The 19,274-nt window shown below is 36.5% G+C and overlaps 4 protein-coding genes across 5 annotated transcripts; 2 read left to right on the top strand and 2 right to left on the bottom strand.

The window, feature by feature from the left end:
* Positions 1–61: 61 nt before the first annotated feature.
* On the bottom strand, positions 62–2,835 carry LOC114538174 (ornithine carbamoyltransferase, mitochondrial-like). Its single transcript, XM_028559299.1, has 11 exons — positions 2,564–2,835; positions 2,053–2,191; positions 1,832–1,913; positions 1,596–1,683; positions 1,388–1,483; positions 1,229–1,286; positions 1,027–1,149; positions 859–912; positions 551–700; positions 281–418; positions 62–203 (listed from the first exon to the last, which is right to left on the bottom strand). Exons 1-11 carry the CDS (start codon positions 2,671–2,673, stop codon positions 138–140), a joined length of 1,104 nt encoding a protein of 367 aa, XP_028415100.1. The 5' UTR covers positions 2,674–2,835; the 3' UTR covers positions 62–137.
* Positions 2,815–6,899, top strand: LOC114537823 (X-linked retinitis pigmentosa GTPase regulator-like). Its single transcript, XM_028558921.1, has 13 exons — positions 2,815–2,895; positions 3,020–3,145; positions 3,584–3,676; positions 3,904–3,966; positions 4,070–4,131; positions 4,214–4,304; positions 4,417–4,563; positions 4,707–5,350; positions 5,459–5,621; positions 5,766–5,984; positions 6,110–6,199; positions 6,297–6,626; positions 6,799–6,899. The coding sequence occupies exons 1-13, from the start codon at positions 2,841–2,843 to the stop codon at positions 6,897–6,899; spliced, it is 2,184 nt and encodes a 727-aa protein (XP_028414722.1). The 5' UTR covers positions 2,815–2,840.
* A 414-nt stretch (positions 6,900–7,313) lies between these two features.
* LOC114538182 (protein lin-28 homolog) lies at positions 7,314–8,792 on the bottom strand. The gene is made up of 3 exons (XM_028559313.1): positions 8,554–8,792; positions 8,171–8,280; positions 7,314–8,004 (listed from the first exon to the last, which is right to left on the bottom strand). The coding sequence occupies exons 1-3, from the start codon at positions 8,558–8,560 to the stop codon at positions 7,654–7,656; spliced, it is 468 nt and encodes a 155-aa protein (XP_028415114.1). The 5' UTR covers positions 8,561–8,792; the 3' UTR covers positions 7,314–7,653.
* On the top strand, positions 8,294–16,076 carry LOC114538149 (transient receptor potential cation channel subfamily A member 1 homolog). 2 transcript variants are annotated; one of them, XM_028559276.1, is made up of 21 exons: positions 8,294–8,522; positions 9,147–9,654; positions 9,789–9,954; positions 10,264–10,506; positions 10,611–10,804; positions 11,144–11,327; positions 11,418–11,742; positions 11,834–12,017; positions 12,149–12,256; positions 12,324–12,412; positions 12,488–12,634; positions 12,701–12,812; positions 12,962–13,098; positions 13,309–13,678; positions 13,801–14,106; positions 14,451–14,572; positions 14,662–14,869; positions 15,006–15,170; positions 15,248–15,316; positions 15,387–15,563; positions 15,651–16,076. In XM_028559276.1, exons 2-21 carry the CDS (start codon positions 9,424–9,426, stop codon positions 15,873–15,875), a joined length of 3,762 nt encoding a protein of 1,253 aa, XP_028415077.1. In that variant the 5' UTR covers positions 8,294–8,522; positions 9,147–9,423; the 3' UTR covers positions 15,876–16,076. The 2 variants fall into 2 exon arrangements, with proteins under 2 accessions (XP_028415077.1, XP_028415068.1); XM_028559267.1 differs by lacking the exon at positions 8,294–8,522 and adding an exon at positions 8,812–9,040.
* Positions 16,077–19,274: the final 3,198 nt, after the last annotated feature.

Here is a 19,274-nt window from a genome sequence, read left to right as displayed (position 1 = left end):
TTTTGAGTGAATTTAGATGAAAATTACATTTGAGTACTACAAAAAAAAAGTAAGTCACACAGATTTTTCAAACATATATTTTTTTTACTACATTTTACTTTTTTTTTCAAAATATTCTGTGCAAAATGATTTTAGTTTCATTGTTTCCACTTTGGTACAGGTATTTCAGGCTCAAGATCAGTCACCAAGCTTGCTAGAACAGCCTGGAAAGAAGGAACATCAAGAATGATCATGCAGGTGATAACATCAAGTTATGCTACTTGAATAAACTATTTCCTACCATAACTGTCCATTTTCTGTTTTCAGCTTCTTGCCAGACAAGAGAATGTTCAGAATCAAACACTTCATCGGCTACTTCATACATTTTGCGAGGCAAGCAATGTAAGAATGACCAATTATCAGCTGCTAACTTTACCAACTAAAGAAATGGCTGAATGCTGGTTGAATGAATTCCTACTATGATTGAGGAAACTTTGACCATAAGCTGGAGAATTATCAAAGATCAAAAACTTCCTCTATTTCCTAGTAAATGTGATATTACTCTCCATACCTCATTGTTTACTTGATATCCTTTGAAATCCTTTAATCTTTGTTCAGCTTCTGTCTCTTGTCCCATGCTCACCCAGGTATCAGTGACTATCACATTAGCTCCAGAACAAGCCTCTCTTGGATCTGATGTGTAGTTCACACTAGTACCATGCTAGACAATTGAAAGTGTGGATATAATTGTTTTTTTTGTTACAAAACTTTGCAAGTGCCCAAAGCAATACATTTGACACTAAACTCATTGCATGGACTGTTTAGCAGGACTGGTGAGAAATGGTAGGATTGGATGCCAATTTGAATACCATATCTTACTTCATCAGCAAATTCTCCACAAGCTTTTCTTAAGTCTGCATGTGGTTCATAACCCTAGTACAAAGATATCCAATGAGTCACATGTCATGGGAATGAAATGTAAAAATAATGCACGATTATAGTACAAATTATTTATAAGAGTCTTAGCAAGAGAAGGATTTGCTGTACCTTTGGTGTTGCAATGTTCAAGTTTATTCCCACTTTTGGTGCAGCCATCATTAAAGAATGTAAAATGTTGTTACCATCACCAACCCAGGCAAGATTCAAACCATCAAGATAACCATAGTGCTCCTGAATAGAAATTTCTTCTGCATAACATAGCAGAGCTGTTTTTAAAGGGGATTACTTTCCAGTTTGGTGACTAATTTACCTGTAATGTTAGAAGGTCTGCCAGTATTTGCAATGGATGAAACAAATCAGAAAGCCCACTGGTAAAAATAAAAAATATCTTTACCAAATGAAGCCATCATGCAAGTCTTTGATTTATTTAGTCAAGGCAGAAATTAATAGTGATTGATACTTGACATACTTAACAACAGGAACTGAAGCATTCTTGGTTAGAGTTCTCAAGTCATCATGAGCATAAACTCTGGCTAAGATCACATCCACAAATCCAGAAAGAACTCTAGATTGAGGGAGAGTTTATCAAATGTAAAAGCACAGAATAAAACCGACTACACTTGCTGCTAGCTGGCTTTCTAAAGCTAAAACCTACCAATATGAACCTTGTAACTAACCTTGCTGTATCTGATAATGATTCGCTTACTCCAAGATGGAGATCACTTTCAGTCAAAAATACTGGATGGCCACCAAGAAGTGCCACCCCTGTGAGATACAGAGGGAAATTGGGTATGTAGATAAGTTTGTTAAATGTATTGAGGATCAATCTAACTGATACATGAGACTACAGCTCAACTTGTCTATGATTAATTAATAATTTATTAAATTTCAAGAAATAAAGTGATAAGAGAACCTGTCTCAGTAGAAACTCTAGTTCTTGTGCTTCTTTTCTGAAAAATCATTGCAACACTCTTGCCTGCAAGTGGTGTGATTGTCTTGAAAAAGAATATTAAAGAGCACTTGTGATAGAGGAAGATTATGTATGAATTATTTTGCAAGAGGTTTAACCAATCATCTCATATATATAATTGCATTGCCATCTGTTTCGTTAATAACCACAACAAGAATTGGCACCTCATTCCATTTCTTAATTCTTTCCTTGAGATCAGCTGCAATCCACAATAAATGTTTGATCTCAAGTTCATTTCTGCCTTTCAATGATAAAAATGTTTCATCCACAAATGAGTATGGATTGTCATCAAAACTGTCTAAACTAATGAAGTAGAGTAACATGTGGTTAGCTTTGCAACATATCAAATCATTTGAACCATGCAGAAAAACTGCGAGGTCCTATTGCTTGTGATAAAAATAATCTAGCTAGCATTATTACTGGAAACTGCATTTCTAAATGGCAGGTTAATGACATACTGTTTGGGTGACAGGTGCTAAATGAAACTGCAGTGGTCACCTCATCTTAGTCACATACCACACCTAACCATTTGTTACAATTTCATAATGCCTGTAACAAAATTATATAACTTTGTAACCATCTGATGGTTACAAATATAATTTCGTTACATTCAAGTTTCCTTGAATTTATTGTACAAACAAGTAAATATAAAACTGTGATAGCAGTGGTCCATACCTATCATCACTCCGAAATCTCTGGGTCAATACAGCTGGATTTCTCTGATATTTGCATAATGTTTGTGAGAGAGGACGCGAAACCTTGCTCAATATATGTCGTAAACTCATTCTGAATTCGAAGCAATAATTTACAATATCAGCACAAAGAAAACGAAAATGTTAAACGTCTACTGTGCATTAATTTAGTAAAGAAAGAGTTTTACAAGTCTAAACGTAGTGGTGAGTGACGTGTTTTTAGTTTTTTCTTAGAGTCACATCCTGATGTATGTGAAAGAATGTTGCTGTCTCTAAGCAAAACAAATATGGCGTCTGACGACGAGGAAATACCAGGTTTGTTTATCTCGGAATATAATATATATATTTGAAAATTTCTGCTTTTATTAAATTATCTGTACTGTCAATTATAACATTTATTTAATTCATGAGCCATTCATATACATTTTTGTTTTTATAGAAACTGGCGCTATTTTTACGTTTGGTAAGACACGATTTGCTGAGAACTTGGCAAATAAATTTTGGATTAGAGACGACAGGGTACTGCAGCTAGCCTGTGGTGACGAGCATTCCGCTGTTATTACAAGTAAGTTGCACTTAGGAATCATATTCTCAGTGATAGCTAAATTATTCTGGGTAAATACACTTTAAAGTTTAAAATGGCTATCAGCTGCAATCAGGCATCATGGTTGTAACAAGAATTCACCATATAATTTTTTTCAGTACCATTAATAGAATATAAGTTTAGATTAAGTGTATAGCAGTTGTCAAACAGTTAGAAAGAAAGGGTGGTGGATCTTGTAACCATGGTGACAAGATAGGAAGTTTATTGGGGGGTGGTACTGGTACCCATGACATGACAATCAAAGTTTCGAGACTTTTGATTGCACTCACACTTTAGTAACAGGAAAGATATTGTGACATAGGTTAGCTTTCCTAGATTTGGAGAAATGAGTTTGATACAACAGATAACAACTCTTGGCAATTATGTGCTGAGAAATAAAGAATTTATATGTATTTTCAGGCAGTGGAAGGTTATATACGTTTGGTAGTAATGATTGGGGCCAACTAGGTCATGGTAATTCTAAACCATACACAAAACCAAGCGTAGTTAAAAGTAAGTGTTATATAATATACTTATATTTAGAATTAATTAGCCATTGCCAACATTAAAAGTATAAGTAATTGGCAGCTAAAGTTCTGATATCTTGGCTACAATTGTTACTCATTTAAGTGAACTAACATTTCCTAATGGAAAGACTAAAATAGTTATTATAAGTTTTCACTGCTCTCCTTTTGGAAATGTATATTGAAGTTATATTTTGCATTGATATTACCAACTAGAATTAAAAGGAGATAAAGTAAAGGCTGTTGCTTGTGGAAGAAGTCATACTTTGGTTATCTCAGGTTACGTATTTACCATTTTAATTGTAATTATTATTACCATTCTAATTGTAATTATTATTCTTTATATACAAATCTAGTCAACTTTGTGTTTTTTCTTTTTTAGAGTCAGGAGTATTTAGTTTTGGAGCAGGTTCTGATAGTCAACTGGGACATGGAGATAATAAGGTTATTGAAGTTTAATTGCAGTGAAAAATCTTTGTCCGTAAATAACCTCAGACACACAGACAGTATTTACTTTATGTTATAGGGTTATAATATTCCAACTGAAATTGAGGCGTTGAGTGATAAAACTATCAATCATGTATCATGTGGTGCTGAACATTCTGCTGCTGTCACCGGTAAGTAATTATAAAAATAATAAAAATTATTAGAGGTATATTCAGTTGTGTGTCATGACCTATGTTTGCAACACAATATTTAACCTGACCGCTAATCTTATCCTTGTTTTAGGCAATGGTGAGCTCTATGTGTGGGGTTCTGGTAGCGAGGGTCAATTAGGTCTTGGAATTTCTGAGTGTGAATTACCCACATTATTAAAATTTAGATCAAAAGTTACGCTTGTTGACTGCGGCTACTACCATACAGCTGTTATCACTGGTAAATTAATATTATAATTAGATGTTGTTCGTTCGTTTGTCAGTTGTGATAATTTGTTTAACATGCATTCAAACCCCATGCATTCATAATTTTGTTCAAGACAGAATGGTAGAAACTAAGTTTTACAAAAAATATTTTCTTAGAGCTTGGTAAACTTTATACATTTGGCGATAATGAAGCAGGCAAACTTGGACTTGAGGATAATCAATGTGAGGATACTGAACAACCGCAACAAGTGAAAACTTTAAATGAACCTGTGGTTTCTGTGTCATGTGGTGGTAACCACACAGCTGTTGTTACTAAACGTGGTAGTTTGTTTACTTTTGGGTCTGGTATGCATGGTCAACTGGGTCATGGACCAGTTTTTCAAGAGGTTGCACTACCTAAACTTGTTTCAATGCTACAAGGGAAATGTGTGGCAGATGTGTCTTGTGGAGAAAGTCACAGTGCAGTTATTACTAAAAATGGAGAGATGTTCACATTTGGGGATGGACGTCATGGTAAACTTGGCATGGGAGATGAAAGCTTCTCAAACCTCTTTCAACCTGCAAAAGTGACAAGGTTTAAAAAGTTTAATGTTGAACAAGTTTCTTGTGGTGGCTGTCACATGTTGGCTGTAGCTGCTAGGAAAACTGGGGACATCAAAGACAGTGAGGAGTCTGAGCAAGATATTAACAAGATTGAAGAACATAGTGGTGAAGATGTACCTGATGGACCTAGATTATCCCAAACTGTACCTATATCTGGAATGACTGCGAGAGATAAGAGACGGAGGAAGGATACAGATGTAAGTATTTTATCATATTTCATCCATCAGTCTGTTAACATCAACAGTATAATTATGCAACATTTCAATCTGCTGAGGCTGTGAGAAGTTTTCAATTCTTTTCCACAGGGTGTTCCTTTAACCAGTTCTCTTCCTCCTCTCAATCGATCTTCACTGCCACCATTGGCTAGTCTTGGGCTGGCAAGTACGAAGAAAGACGAGAAACAGTCAATAAAAAATGGGAAACTTAATCCACTCAACAGATCAATGTTGCCAACCATATCAATAAAAAGTATGGAAAGTTTCTTGTATAGTTTTATTAGAATCGTAGTGACACTGGATCATTGAGAACTGGTAGAGTTATCCAGTATAATTAAAGTTAGTTGACTTTAGGTTTCCTTCTTTTCAATCAATGATTAACTTCTAATGTTGCTAGGTCCCAGCCCAGAGGACGAAGAGAATAGCGTAGAAAAGTTATCCAATTCCAGGCGACTTCCACCTCGTCCAAAACGTAGACAGAAAAAAGTTGAACCCCCGTCCGATAGCGAAGAAGACGATGAGGGAGAACAAAAAGCAAGCACCACTCCCAGACCAACACCTTTACCACGAAAACAAAAAAATACGTGGGAAAAGCAAAAAAATAATGATGACAGTGGTGAGTGTGGTAGAAAACAGTCTTTGCTCGGATCTTGTTCTTACCTTATTTAGCACAACATCCTAAATAATTAAGCTTCGCGCCACGGCCCTGGTTTTAGTGTTTCTTTACTGACTTTTATTCAGGTAATGTCAATAAGTTTCAAAAGGGGCAGAAAACTCGCGAAAATATCGAGAAGTCTGGTTCCGAGGCTAGTGATGAAGATAGTGATGAAGGTAATTACCTTATTTTATTACGTTGACTGCGTTGACTAATATTCTTTCTTCCAATCTGGATATTTGAAGTACTGGAGTTTTTAACGTACATTTCCAGGTGGTGATTCAACGAACAGGCCAAGCTCTTCACAAATTTTCACTCGAAATGGAGAGAAATCCGAACCAAGGACAAGAGAAGGTGTTTCTGAGGAAGGAAGTGAAGAAGACGAAGGAAACCAGGAGGATGGTGTGCAAGAGGATGATAAGGAAGAAAATAAAACAGCGAAAGATGATAGTCAACAAGATATTGAGAAGAAACAAGACGAGGAAGATGACGATGACGAGGAAGAAACTGAAGAAGAAACTGGAGATGAAACTGGTGATGAAGAAGGAGAAGAAGTTGAGGATGAAGCTGGTGATGAAGAAGAGGATAAAATTGGAGATGAAGGTAAAAAAAGACGGGATTAATGTGTCGTCGGCGTGTCATTGAGACTTGATTGATAAGATTGAAATATTTATACTAAATTGACTTATTTAATATAATGCTGCCAGTAAAACTTCTTGTCGACCACTTTTCACATTTCAAATGAACTGTATTCAGTATTTTAACTCATTCACAGGAAAGACGAAAGAGAAAACTAAAGATGAAGGTAAAGATGATGGAAAAGAAGAAAAGGATAAGAAAACTAAAGATTCTAAAAAGGTACTTCCGACAAACTAGACAGAGCTAGTTCACCAGAACACATCGTACTCGTTTAGGAGTATTTATGCTTCAGTTATGAAAGCTCCCATGGTTTGTGTGTAACTTCTTAAAGACCTGCTAACCCTTCTTTGCTTTCCTCTTTGACCATTTTCAAGAGTTCAATTAATGTTCTTCCGTTGAAGGATAAGAAAGATAAGAAGAAGGGAAAGACGAAACAAGAAAAAGATGAAGATCACGATCAAGAAAAGGAAACTAAAAAGGAAGAGAAAAACGAAGAAGACGAGGTGGAAAACAAAGATGAGGTTGAACAAGGGAAGGATGATACAAAAGAAAGGAATGAGGAGAAAGATAATGCGGGAAAAAAGACGAAAAAATCAGGAATTTGTGTTTTGTTGTGAAGTTATGAGAGCTTGCTTTGACATGGAGTATGACTGTGAGGTAAACAATTTTAAAGGCCCCGATGAAGAACATCGATATTTGACTATACTTTGATAACAGAAATCTAGATTTAATTTGACGTTTCGTACACAAAATGATTCTTAACCTGTTTCGTACACAAAATTATTCTTAACCTAATAATATAAATGTTCTTCTTATATGATATATCAGTTTTAAAGATACTTTTAATTTATCTAACGTGTATATAAATATTTATATATTAATAAACATAAATGCACACCCGTTATTTAAATATATCAATGTGCTTTTCTGGCGTTAAAATCCCATAATATATATCTTATAAACTATAACGCTTTACTTGACACAATATTTTTCAAGGTAGTTTATGAGTCTGAATGCCACTGAGTTTGTTGAAAAGCTGGAGTAATGTGGGACAACATTGAATTAAATGATCAAGTGAACCACAGTTGTGACAGAATCGTTTGGTTCTTCGCGGTCTTTGGCACTCGTTAATTTTATGACCTTTCTCATCACAGTTATAACATTTCTTACTGTAACGTCGTGCTCCTTTATTCCTTCTCTCCCCCCTGGATGTACCTTGCACTGTCGCTCCCCCCGGTGCACTCACATTCCCAGCAACGTCTCCTTTAGAACTTGGTACAACTATAAACTCAACGGCCTCATCTTCGGATAAACTTCGGAAACTCTTTGATTTAATGGCGCTCTAAAAGCAACATATTCAATTTCACACCGTTACAAATCTAAGAACGTGAAGACTTTCAAGAAAGGTATTATTACGGCACAATGGTAACTTAATCGAGAGATTTCCATATTTTTATTAGTCTAGATCGAAGAAACGGGTCCCTATGATGAATACCCAAGAGCATTACCTGATGGACAAAGACGTCGTCGCCTCCATCGTCTCTCTTGATAAATCCAAATCCTCTACTCACATTGAACCACTTCACATGACCTCTGATCCTTTCTGATCCCAATTCACCTGAAGTCAGAATCACTTGCTGGTTACAACATTCTGGTGAATGGTCGGGTAGACAGTCCATACAAGAAGACATGGTTTATGGACCTTTATGGTTACCAATGTCAAAACTTCTGAACAAAGACGTTTTTTACAATAGGACACAGATATTGATCTACTAGAATTGTGTAGGCCTTGACATAGACTGATCAAAACCACTCTGTGCTGGACAATAATTTTGGTTTGAAGAGTCAGCGATAAAAAAGGTAGAACGTCGTAATTCTGTTCAAGGATTACCTGACATTGTTGAGTGAAAGCCATGTAGTTTGCACCTTGGTGTTTAATTCATGGCAACACTGAGTAAATATTGACACAGTATGTGCGTGAAATACGAGATTAAATAAACTTGGCGGCAAACAAGTTATCCTCAAAATTGCACGAAACATTTTTAAATTAAAAACACATGTTCGAAACCATTGCAAACAGACCAAACAAACGGCTCATCTATCAAAACGTGAGAGTCTGTTTTGAAATTTGATGGCAGCTGATAAAAGGAAAACACGAGTGGTCTCCATCCAGTCGTCTTTTAACATCTGTCACCAGCCTTTGACTAATAGATTAGTGGTCCGCAAATGGAAACAACGCAGAATCAGAGCGCCGTAAAACACTTTTTACAGAATCACTAGTTTACTGCGCGTTACCGAAATAAACCTTGGTAATATACCGGAGAATGGTATATTCTACCTTGGTGAGGTCGAAACATGGTATGGTACATTCAACTTTGGTAAGGTCCCTTGCCCTTATATGGCATTATGATATTATATTTTATATTATGATGTGATGCTTTCTCTGTTTTTTTCTGAATAATTTTTTATATCAACCTTTTGTAGGAACACACAGAATGACGGAGGTGAGATTGAATCTACCGTCACCAGAGTTCACTGCCCGTCACAATCTACCCGTACCCGTCTACCCGGTACTCAGTGATATTTTACCCCCTTAGTCTCCAGTGGGCTATATAGAGTTCACTGGAGTCTCCACGATAATATTCAAAATGGCCTCCAAGTCTAGTAATAACACGTGGACAAAAAAGACAATAGTGCAATATTTTATTTAAATGTCTTGGAAATATTATTAAACTACAGAATACAAACGTTAAGATATGTGATGAATAAGGAAAAATCAACCAGCTTGCACCACAGCGCATCTGTACCTTTATTGCAAGACAAAACCCTTGAATTAAAAGATTTTTCAGATACAAATGTTGTACGAGAACAGAGTTTGTATCATTTCATTGACGAGGAAAAGACGTCAAGGACTTCAAGAAGACTGGCAGGTCTCTTCGGAAAGTCACCAAGAGAACTTCATTCAGATTATGCCAATATATCGTTACATCAGGTATAAATTTCACTTCATATGAATACTATAATTTGTATGTCCAGACAGAAACAAACCACTACTTCACGAACACAATATAATGTATATATTTAATATTTGTTTTAATAAATAATAATGTGATATATTTACTGTAGGCTGCAAGAGATGGAAGAGTTGACCTTGTTGAAAAAAAGCTTCAATTATTAGGAAAGAATTCTACCAAAATTAGTCAACAGGATAAAGATGGCTCGACTGCTTTGCACTATGCTGTCAGATACAATCATCTTAATATTGTCAAGAAGTTAGTGGAGTGGGGAGCATGTAAGTGTGATTTGTCATAACAAATAATTTAATTATGATAGTGTGATTTCCCTTTTCTGGCACCTCTCTTAAGGCCCTGTTACACCATGCAATTTTTATGCAACTTACAATACAATTGTACTACAAAAGCTTTGTTTTTTATTACACTGTATGGAGGGGAAATTGCAGCATGTAATAGGGCCTTTATTGAATGTATATCTACTTTAAAATGTTCATTCTTTTCTAGACAACAAATATATAATCAATCGGATAAATAAGTTTTTAATTGCATTCCACTCATAGAGGTCTGTTTTGATATCTTAAAACCAGGTGTTGGTTCAAAGGGAGAGAATGGTGCTACACCTCTCCATCTTGCTGCAAGGTTTCAAGTAGACAGACCCATTGAGTCTGTTAAAGGTACATCAAGAACTGTCACACCTGAAGAGACGCCAAAATGTTCAAAGAAACAACTAGAAGCTAAATTAGCTTCTGAAAAATTGTCGACAAACAATACATCACAAAAGTCATACTTAAAACCTCCAAGCTTTGGACTTAGAAAAAGGGATAGTGGAGGTACTGGTTCTAAATTTTGCTATAAAATATATCTGTTTGATAATGAATTAATAAATACTTTTATAAATATTCAATTAAGGATTGGAACTAACCTCTTATTGCAGGTATTGAACGCAAAATTTTAAAGAATGCAATAGATGCTTTGATGAAGGAATCCATCATTTCATACCTCCTTTCTCGAAAAGCAAGCGTGAACGGCTGTGATGACTTTGGATGCACTCCTCTTCATTATGCTGTGTCAAAATGTAATGAAAATGCTGTTGTACAATTACTAGAAGACAAAAACATTGATCTTGAGGTTTGTGCATGAATGTTTACAGGATCTCAAAAAATAATATATATTAAATTTAAGCAAGCAGGGAGCAGGATATGGATTATATTTATTATATAATAATTATTTAATATATAATAATTATTTAATATAATTATTTAATATATTAATGCCTATTTATTATATAATGGTTATTTAAATATATAATGCTTATTTATTACATAATGGCACGTGCACAGCACGCCGGAGTTAACAGCAAAACAGGCACCTTGTTTTATTTAGACCCAAAGAGAAATGTCCCATTTAAACCCATAGAGAAATGTCCCCAAAATGGATTGGATTTCAAAATGATTTCTTTTTATTCAGGCAAAAGACAAGACAGAAATGACAGCATTGCACTGTGCAGCATTAGAGGGCTCAGTGAAAATTGCCAAATTGTTAGTTGATGCTGGTGCATGTTTACGATGCTTTGATGAAGAAGGAATGACTCCTTTACATTTTTCAGCAATGGAAGGTAGTCTGGATGTAGCAAAATATCTTTTTGAAGTTGGTAAGACTGGCATAATTATTTATCTAAACCTTTCAAACACTTTGTCAAAGTTTTCTTCAGTTTGTATATCCAGTTTCTTTATTATCATAGCTGAAAATAAAGGTGGATGGGAAACTCTATCCAAGATGGTCTTAGATCAAGACAGAGAAGAACAAACTGCATTGCATCTGGCTGTGGAAAATGGCCATTATGAAATTGTAAAGCTTCTCATTGAGAAGGGAACAAATGTGAATTGTGTCAAGGCAAATCTGGTGGCACCATTACATCTTGCTACTACAAATGGACATTTAGATATTGTTAAACTTTTGCTCAATTATGATGCAAATATTGAAGCTAAGACAGCCATGCAAAGAACTCCTTTAATGAAGGCAGCAACATTCAACAGAATTGAGATTTTGAACTATTTGTGGAAAAAGTAGGATATAATTTTTTTTTCCTCACCAAGGTTTCAGGAACAATAGTTACTGTATATACCTTGAGCATTGAAGATATTTGTTTTATTTCAGAGGAGCAAACCTGGAGTGTCGCGATCGTGACAAGAATACTCCATTATTGATATCTGGGAAGAAGAACCATATTGAGTCAATGATGTTCTTGTTAGAACATGGTGCTGACCTCAGTGCAAAAGACAAAAATGATAGAAATGTTTTTCATCATGTTGCTGTTGAAGGATGCCTTGAAACATTAAAGGTTTGTACATTCATCTCATCAAATGTATATAATTGCAATTTGCCTGGCTTATAATTGTAATATTTTTATAATAATAAAGTTTGCTAGAGTCTTGAATTATTGTCTAAAGAGACAATTTAAATGTTTTGTAGTATCTTCTGAATGATAAACGCAGCAAGAAATTATTGAATGAACCTGACAAGTTTGAAGATACAGCACTACATTTAGCAGCAAGCAAAGGATTTGATGAGATAGTTCATGTAAGAAACAGTCATGTCTGTAACTACTCAGTTTGATGTGATTTGTTTATGTTTAGTATTTTTGCAGGTTATGTTAGAAAGTGGAGCTGTGATTGATGCTAAAAATGATCAAGATCTTACTCCACTGCACCTTGCTGCAAAGAATGGAAGAACAAGGTTGGTCAATCAAATTGTTATTTTATAAAAAAAAACTTGAAGAATGTTTCCTTAAGTTATTTTAATTTATTTTAGAGTGACAATGATATTAATCAAGCAAGATCCTTCAATTATGAATGATGAAGATGATTGTTCAAACACACCACTTCATCTTGCTGCCCTGCACGGCCATATCCGAGTTGTTGAATTGTTGCTTAACCAAGGAGCAGCTATTGATGCCAGGTAGTATATACCTTACTACAAATATCATAAAAATGAACTGCCTGATATATTTCTCTTTTGTTTCAGAAACAACACGTTATGGACGCCATTAGATTGTGCGGCGGCTGAAGGATGGACAAGAACTGCCACAATTCTTCTTAATAAAGGTTCTCCTGTTGATCCTTTAGATAAATCAAAGGTAAGAATTTTTACTGGTATATATGGTTCCGTAACGCTTGCTAAAAATTAATGAGGAAACCGGAGCATCACTTGTTCAAAGGTATTTTACTGCTATAAGGGTACAGAAGGGTACAGTTTGTGACAAACCAGAAGCTTTCCAATTTTTAGACTACTCCACTTCATCTCGCGTGTCGAGAAGGACATCCTGATATGGTGAAATTACTTTTTTCAAGAAAAGCTGACCTCACAATGACTGATCACGAAGGAAAAAATTGTTTGGATATTGCTATCGATCATGGACGGAAGTAAGTTGATTATTGGTAGATAATCATCTGCGCTTGATGATGATTATTGCCGATGATTATCACAAGCTCATGATGATGATTACCACTGAGTAACCTTCGCTGTTTGCTAGGGTTGTATTAGGAAAACTACAGTTGTATTCAGGCAAGAGTATATTTCCCTGGTGCAATCCTTTGTGTAGGAAATCATCAGCAATTGTCTTAATGTTTCAGAGATGTTGTCTTGGAAATTCTTAAACACGCTCAATGGAAGAAAGTTATGAGAAATCGTACAACAGACGGAGTCACAGTAACTACTCCAATGAGAAAACTCATAAAGAAACTTCCAGATCTTGCAATGAAAGTGTGTGATCGTTGTTTTCATGCAAAGGAACCCGTGAATCATTTGGATTACAACATCACGTTAAATTACGAGTTCTTGGACGATATTAATGCTGAATGGTTTGAAAACGATACCTGCACTGATACTGCAGCAGATGACGGACACGCTATGGAAGATATCGTTTATAAGATTAAGAAGGCTTTACCTGAAAACTCAACAAGACAGCTCCAGACAAAACAAAATCATCCTCTTATACTAATGGTAAGAATTATTACTAACCTTAACTTATGTTACAACCGTAAATATAAGCACGATGATCTCACAATCAACAATTCTTGCTCCATCTGATCTGACTCCTCATGTTTCCTTCTCCCTCGTTTCAGGTTTCATTTGAACGAGAGAAACTCTTGAAACATCCATTGGTCACATTCTTACTACGACACAAATGGCGTCGTTATGGTCGTTATGTTTATTATGCGAGTTTTACCTTCTACATGGTATTTCTACTGTTCCTAACTGGTTATGCTTTGGTTACTAATAAGAAATTCCCTCCTGGTCACTGTGTTGCCCCACAATGTAACTGCAGCTTGTTTCATGGAATTGAAGCAAAGAACGGGTTTGAAACATTCTGGATCAACGTTGGTCGTACCATCATATTAATCATAACAAGTTTCGTCCTTATTATTAAGGTAATCTCGTCGCCTTTTTGTAATTGCCCTGGTTTGTTTTATATCTTAATAACTTGAAAGGGAACACCACAAACGGATTATTTAAGTTATAAAATGAATATATGCTTGTAATAAATACACCTAGTGTTCCCTCAAACTGACGATTTGTTTAAATTCGATTTGTTTAAATTGCCATATTTGTGAGAGACTTTGAAGAGTTTACTTGGTTTGGAAGGGTTCTCTATTTGATAAATTCCTGTTCAGTTATGTATGGTTTCGGTTAGCCTGGTCTGGTTGACGCAGTTTCTTATTTTTCCAGGTTTTCCCTTAATTCAAAATAATTTTTCTTTCGTACGTTTTTTTAGTTATTCAAAGCTGTTTGTTTATGGCGATTATTTCTCACTTGGCATGAGTTGCTTGAACTAGGAACATATATATCTGCGATCGTATTTGTCACGAATAAAAGTAAACGAACACAGTCATCAAGGTATGATAACTGTCCAGAGGAACTTACTGCATGTTCACTTTCTTTATAATATGTCCACGCTCTGATGTTTTGTCCTAATTTATTTTCAGCTGTTTCTATCTTCACAACAGCATTGGTGCGGCGTCCTTGTGTCTTGCATGGTTCACGCTTGTCTTGTCAATGAGAAAATTTCCAAAACTTGGTATTTACGTCGTCATGTTCACTGAGATGTTCCGGACGTTTGCCCAGTTCTTCGTTGTGTTACTTCTTTTTATAATTGCATTTGGTTTGGGATTCCATGTTCTCTTGTACAACCAGGTACGACATCGCAAATATTCATACTTTGGGTTACCACTTCCTTGGTCTGTTACTCCGTGTAAGACGATTTTTACCATTCGCCTACAATATCTAATGCTGTAAGAGTATAACAAAAGTACCTTTCGTCTTCTTTAAGGTTCCATTTTCAACGCCAGGTCGTTCAATGTTGAAAACTACAATGGGAATGTTAGGAGAATACGAATATGACACTGTATACAATGAAGGATATGTTCCTCCTGTCACCTGGGCTGTCTATGTTGGTTTTCTGGTTATCAATTGTGTCATCATTGTCAATTTACTTGTAAGGAAGACATGAACGTTTTTATCACAATATTTCAGAGATGATAGAGATGTAATGCTCTATGATTTTAATTTAAGATTGGATTGGCTGTTGATGATATTAAAGGCGTTCAAGACAAAGCTGCTCTTAAACGTTTAGCAATGCAGGTAAAATACTCATTTTCAAAGTTTTGACGGTTTTTCATATTCAATAATCGTGGTAAAATTATTGTTTTAGGTTGATTTGGCGTTGGATGTGGAGAAAGTTCTTCCGTTGTTTCTTCGCCGAAAACTTGTCACGATGAAGGAAACAGTTTATCCAAATAGAGAAGGATATCGGAGTATCTGGTCTTTCTGGCACCAGACTCTCACAACTCCAGCACAAGTTATTAATGATGCTTTATATCCTGCAACGGTAAGCATAAGAATTTTTTCTACGCTGTCCCTGTGCATTGCAACACATGGGCTAAAAATGGTAAATATGATTTTATAAACAATGTAGTCACCAATTGAGAGAATTCATAAACAACAAGAGCTTCTACAATATGATGTGACCAAGATGAAGACGAGGTTGAAAACGTTGCAGACTCGTACTGTTCGTCTGGAGGCCATGTTGAAGGCGATCCTAGGACATCATGGCATTGATATCAAACCTGAAATTGACGAAGACGATGCAGAACTTAAGTGGGATACTTCAGATGATGAAGATAGATATATTCCAGGGTAGAATCTGGTGTACGAAATAGAATTATAAATTCTATTGGTCTATAAATTCTATTTCTGATAGAATGGGGTCAACGAATTAGAGAATGGAGTGAGTAAAAAGTAAAAACTTCTGGTAAAAAGTTTGGCATAATTTGCCATGTCCCTGCCTGAAAAATGTAAACAAATATGTGGATTTTTTCAAAATTAAATTCCTTCCTGTTGATTCCCATACAATGCTTATAGCTATGTAACCTTTATCATTCTGCAGGAATTGGGTCTAAAAGTAGCTATTGGTGACCTGGTGTTTAATGAAACAAAATGAACATCTTTATTAGGTGAAAATTTTTCCACGTTTCAGTGCATGCAGTGGTTTAGAATTCTTGAATTTGTGAATTCTTATTTAATTTAAAGTCTCCAAGGAAAGGATTCAATGGAATAAAAAACTTTCGTGTTTCACCACAAGTAGCCGTGGCCGAGTGGGTTAGGACAGTGGTTAGTCTGTTGACGTTGGTGGTTCAAGCCCTTGCAATGTTAAAAATTAAGTTGCAAATTCTTATTTAATTTCAAAGTCTAAAAAAAAGGATTACATGAACTAAAAAACTATTGTCTTTCACCACCAGCAGCAGTGGCCGAGTTGATAAGGACAGTGGTTAGTCCAAAAGCGGTGGTGGTTCAAGCCCTTGCAGTGTCAAAACATGAGTTGCGAATTCTTATTTAATTTAAAGTCTCTAAATAAAGGATTAAATGAAATAAAAAACGTTCGTCTTTCACCACAAGTAGCGGTGGCCGAGTGGGTTAGGACAGTGGTTAGTCCATAAGCGGTGGGTGGTTCAAGCCCTTGCAGTGTCAAAAATTAAGTTGCAAATTCTTATTTAATTTCAAAGACTTGTAAGGGTAAGGTGAAAAAATTCTAAGTCTAAAAAATTCTAAGTCTCACCACCAACACTGATAGCCGGCGGTGAAAGACTTAGAAAATTTAAAATGTCTAAAGTCGAAGAAAGGATTAAGTAAAAAAAAAAACTGCCGTCTTTCACCACCAGCAGCAGTGGCCGTGTTGGTTAGGACAGTGGTTAGTCCATAAGCGGTGGTGGGTTCAAGCCCTTGCAGTGTCAAAACATGAGTTTCAAAGACTTGGAAAATTTAAAATGTCTTAAGTTGAAGAAAGGATTAAGTAAAATAAAAAACTGTCGTCTTTCACCACCAGCAGCAGTGGCCGGGTTGGTTAGGACAGTGGTTAGTCCATAAGCGGTGGTGGGTTCAAGCCCTTGCAGTGTCAAAACATGAGTTTCAAAAATCGCAAAATTGGAAAATTGGAGAGTCAAAATTGGACGTTTCAAAGAAAAATGGAAAATAAAAAAAATTCAAAGTTTAAAAAAAAAAATTGGAAGTTTCAAAACAAGAAAAAAAATTCGAAGTTTGAAAAAATTCGAAGTTTCAAAAAAAATGGAAGTTTAGAAAAAAAGAAAAAAAATTCGAAGTTTCAAAAAAAATTGGAAGTTCCACCAAAACAAGAAAAAAAATTCGAAGTTTCAAAAAAAATTCGCAGTTTCAAAAAAATTGGACAATCAAAAAAATTCGGAATTTCAAAAAAAAAATTGGAAGTTTCGAAAAAAAATAAAAAAATTCGAAATTTCAAAACAAAATTGAAAAGACAATGCAAGGGCTTGAACAAGGGGGGTGAGTGGGAGGAAAGGGAGAGAGGAGAGGGAGAGAGGAGAGGGAGAGAGGAGAGGGAGAGAGGGGAAGGAGAGAGGAGGGGGGGAGAGGAGGGGGAGAGAAGAGGAGAGAGGAGAGGGAGAGAGGAGGGGGGGAGAGGAGAGGGAGAAAGGAGGGGGGGAGAGGAGAGGGAGAGAGGAGAGGGAGAGAGGAGGGGGGAGAGAGGAGGGGGGGAGAGGAGGGGGGGAGGAGAGGGGGAGAGGAGAGGGGGAGAGGAGAGGGAGAGAGGAGAGGGAGAGAGGAGGGGGGAGAGGAGTGGAGGAGGAGAGAGGAGAGGAGGAGAGAGGAGAGAGGAGAAGAGAGGAGAGAGGAGAGGGGGGAGGAGAGGAGGAGGAGAAGAGGAAGAGAAAAGAGGGATCTATGCACTCCTATCTCTCCCTCTCCTCTCCCTCCCTCTCCCCCCCCCTCTCCTCTCCTCCCCTCTCTCCCCTCTCCCCCCCTCCCTCTCCCCCTCCTCCTCCTCCCCTCCTCTCTCCCCTCCTCTCTCCCCCTCCTCTCCCCTCTCCCCTCCTGTCTCTCTCCTCCCCCTCCTCCTTCCCCTCCTCTCTCCCCTCCTCACTCCCCCTCCTCCTCCTCTCTCACTCCCCCTCCTCACTCCCCCTCCTCACTCCCCCTCCTCTCTTCCCCTCCTCTCTCTTCCCCTCCTCTCTCTTCCCCTCCTCTATCTCCTCTCTCTCCTCCCTTCTCCTCCTCTCTCTTTCTCCCCACCTTGTTCAAGCCCTTGCATTGTCTTTTTAATTTTCCGACTTTCAATTTTGTTTTGAAACTACTTTGTTTTTTTTTACTTTGAATTTTTTTTCTTTTTTTTTTTGAAACTTCCAATTTTTTTGAAATTCCGAAATTTTTTAATTAACTGTCCAATTTTTGTTTGACTTAGACATTTTTTCCCTTTTTCTTGAAACTTCCAATTTTTTTTTGAAATTCCGGATTTTTTTAACCGTCCGATTTTTTTTTTTACTTACACCTTTTTTCCCTTTTTTTTGAAACTTCCAATTTTTTTTTCAAATTCCGAATTTTTTTAACCGTCCGATTTTTTGTTTTTACTTAGACCTTTTTTCCCTTTTTTTTTGAGACTTCCAATTTTACATTTTAAATTTTCCAAGTCTTTGAAACTCATGTTTTGACACTGCAAGGGCTTGAACCCACCACCGCTTATGGACTAACCACTGTCCTAACCAACTCGGCCACTGCTGCTGGTGGTGAAAGACGACAGTTCTTTATTTTACTTAATCCTTTCTTCGACTTAAGACTTTTTAAATTTTCTAAGTCTTTGAAACTCATGTTTGGACACTGCAAGGGCTTGAACCCTCCACCGCTTATGGACTAACCACTGTCCTAACCAACTCGGCCACTGCTGCTGTTGGTGAATGACGACAGTTTTTTATTTTACTTAATCCTTTCTTCGACTTAAGACTTTTTAAATTTTCTAAGTCTTTCACCACCGGCTATAAGTGTTGGTGGTGAGACTTAGAATTTTTTAGACTTAGAATTTTTTCACCTTACCCTTACAAGTCTTTGAAATTAAATAAGAATTTGCAACTTAATTTTTGACACTGCAAGGGCTTGAACCACCCACCGCTTATGGACTAACCACTGTCCTAACCCACTCGGCCACCGCTACTTGTGGTGAAAGACGAACGTTTTTTATTTCATTTAATCCTTTATTTAGAGACTTTAAATTAAATAAGAATTCGCAACTCATGTT

This window comes from Dendronephthya gigantea, unplaced genomic scaffold (assembly GCF_004324835.1).
Source record: "Dendronephthya gigantea isolate DGI-Jeju-01 unplaced genomic scaffold, DenGig_1.0 000002F, whole genome shotgun sequence".
In the NCBI taxonomy this organism is placed as follows: Eukaryota; Metazoa; Cnidaria; class Anthozoa; order Malacalcyonacea; family Nephtheidae; genus Dendronephthya; species Dendronephthya gigantea.
Note: the sequence above shows the minus strand (reverse complement) of the source record. Positions and strands in the feature narration are given on the sequence as shown.

Bases quoted from the DNA above. Each gene is read 5' to 3' on its own strand.
- LOC114538174 (XM_028559299.1), bottom strand. From the start codon at position 2,673: ATGAGTTTACGACATATATTGAGCAAGGTTTCGCGTCCTCTCTCACAA. The intron at 701-858 runs GTAAGATATGGT...TCAATTGTCTAG, and splicing joins GTGGAGAATTTGCTGATGAA to CATGGTACTAGTGTGAACTA. The intron at 204-280 runs GTAGGAAATAGT...CCTTCTTTCCAG, and splicing joins ACAGAAAATGGACAGTTATG to GCTGTTCTAGCAAGCTTGGT.
- LOC114537823 (XM_028558921.1), top strand. From the start codon at position 2,841: ATGTTGCTGTCTCTAAGCAAAACAAATATGGCGTCTGACGACGAGGAA. The intron at 4,564-4,706 runs GTAAATTAATAT...ATATTTTCTTAG, and splicing joins CCATACAGCTGTTATCACTG to AGCTTGGTAAACTTTATACA. The intron at 5,985-6,109 runs GTGAGTGTGGTA...ACTTTTATTCAG, and splicing joins AAAAAATAATGATGACAGTG to GTAATGTCAATAAGTTTCAA.
- LOC114538182 (XM_028559313.1), bottom strand. The intron at 8,005-8,170 runs GTAATGCTCTTG...TGTTGCTTTTAG, and splicing joins ACGACGTCTTTGTCCATCAG to AGCGCCATTAAATCAAAGAG.
- LOC114538149 (XM_028559276.1), top strand. From the start codon at position 9,424: ATGAATAAGGAAAAATCAACCAGCTTGCACCACAGCGCATCTGTACCT. The intron at 9,955-10,263 runs GTAAGTGTGATT...TCTTAAAACCAG, and splicing joins GTTAGTGGAGTGGGGAGCAT to GTGTTGGTTCAAAGGGAGAG. The intron at 11,743-11,833 runs GTAGGATATAAT...GTTTTATTTCAG, and splicing joins TTGAACTATTTGTGGAAAAA to AGGAGCAAACCTGGAGTGTC.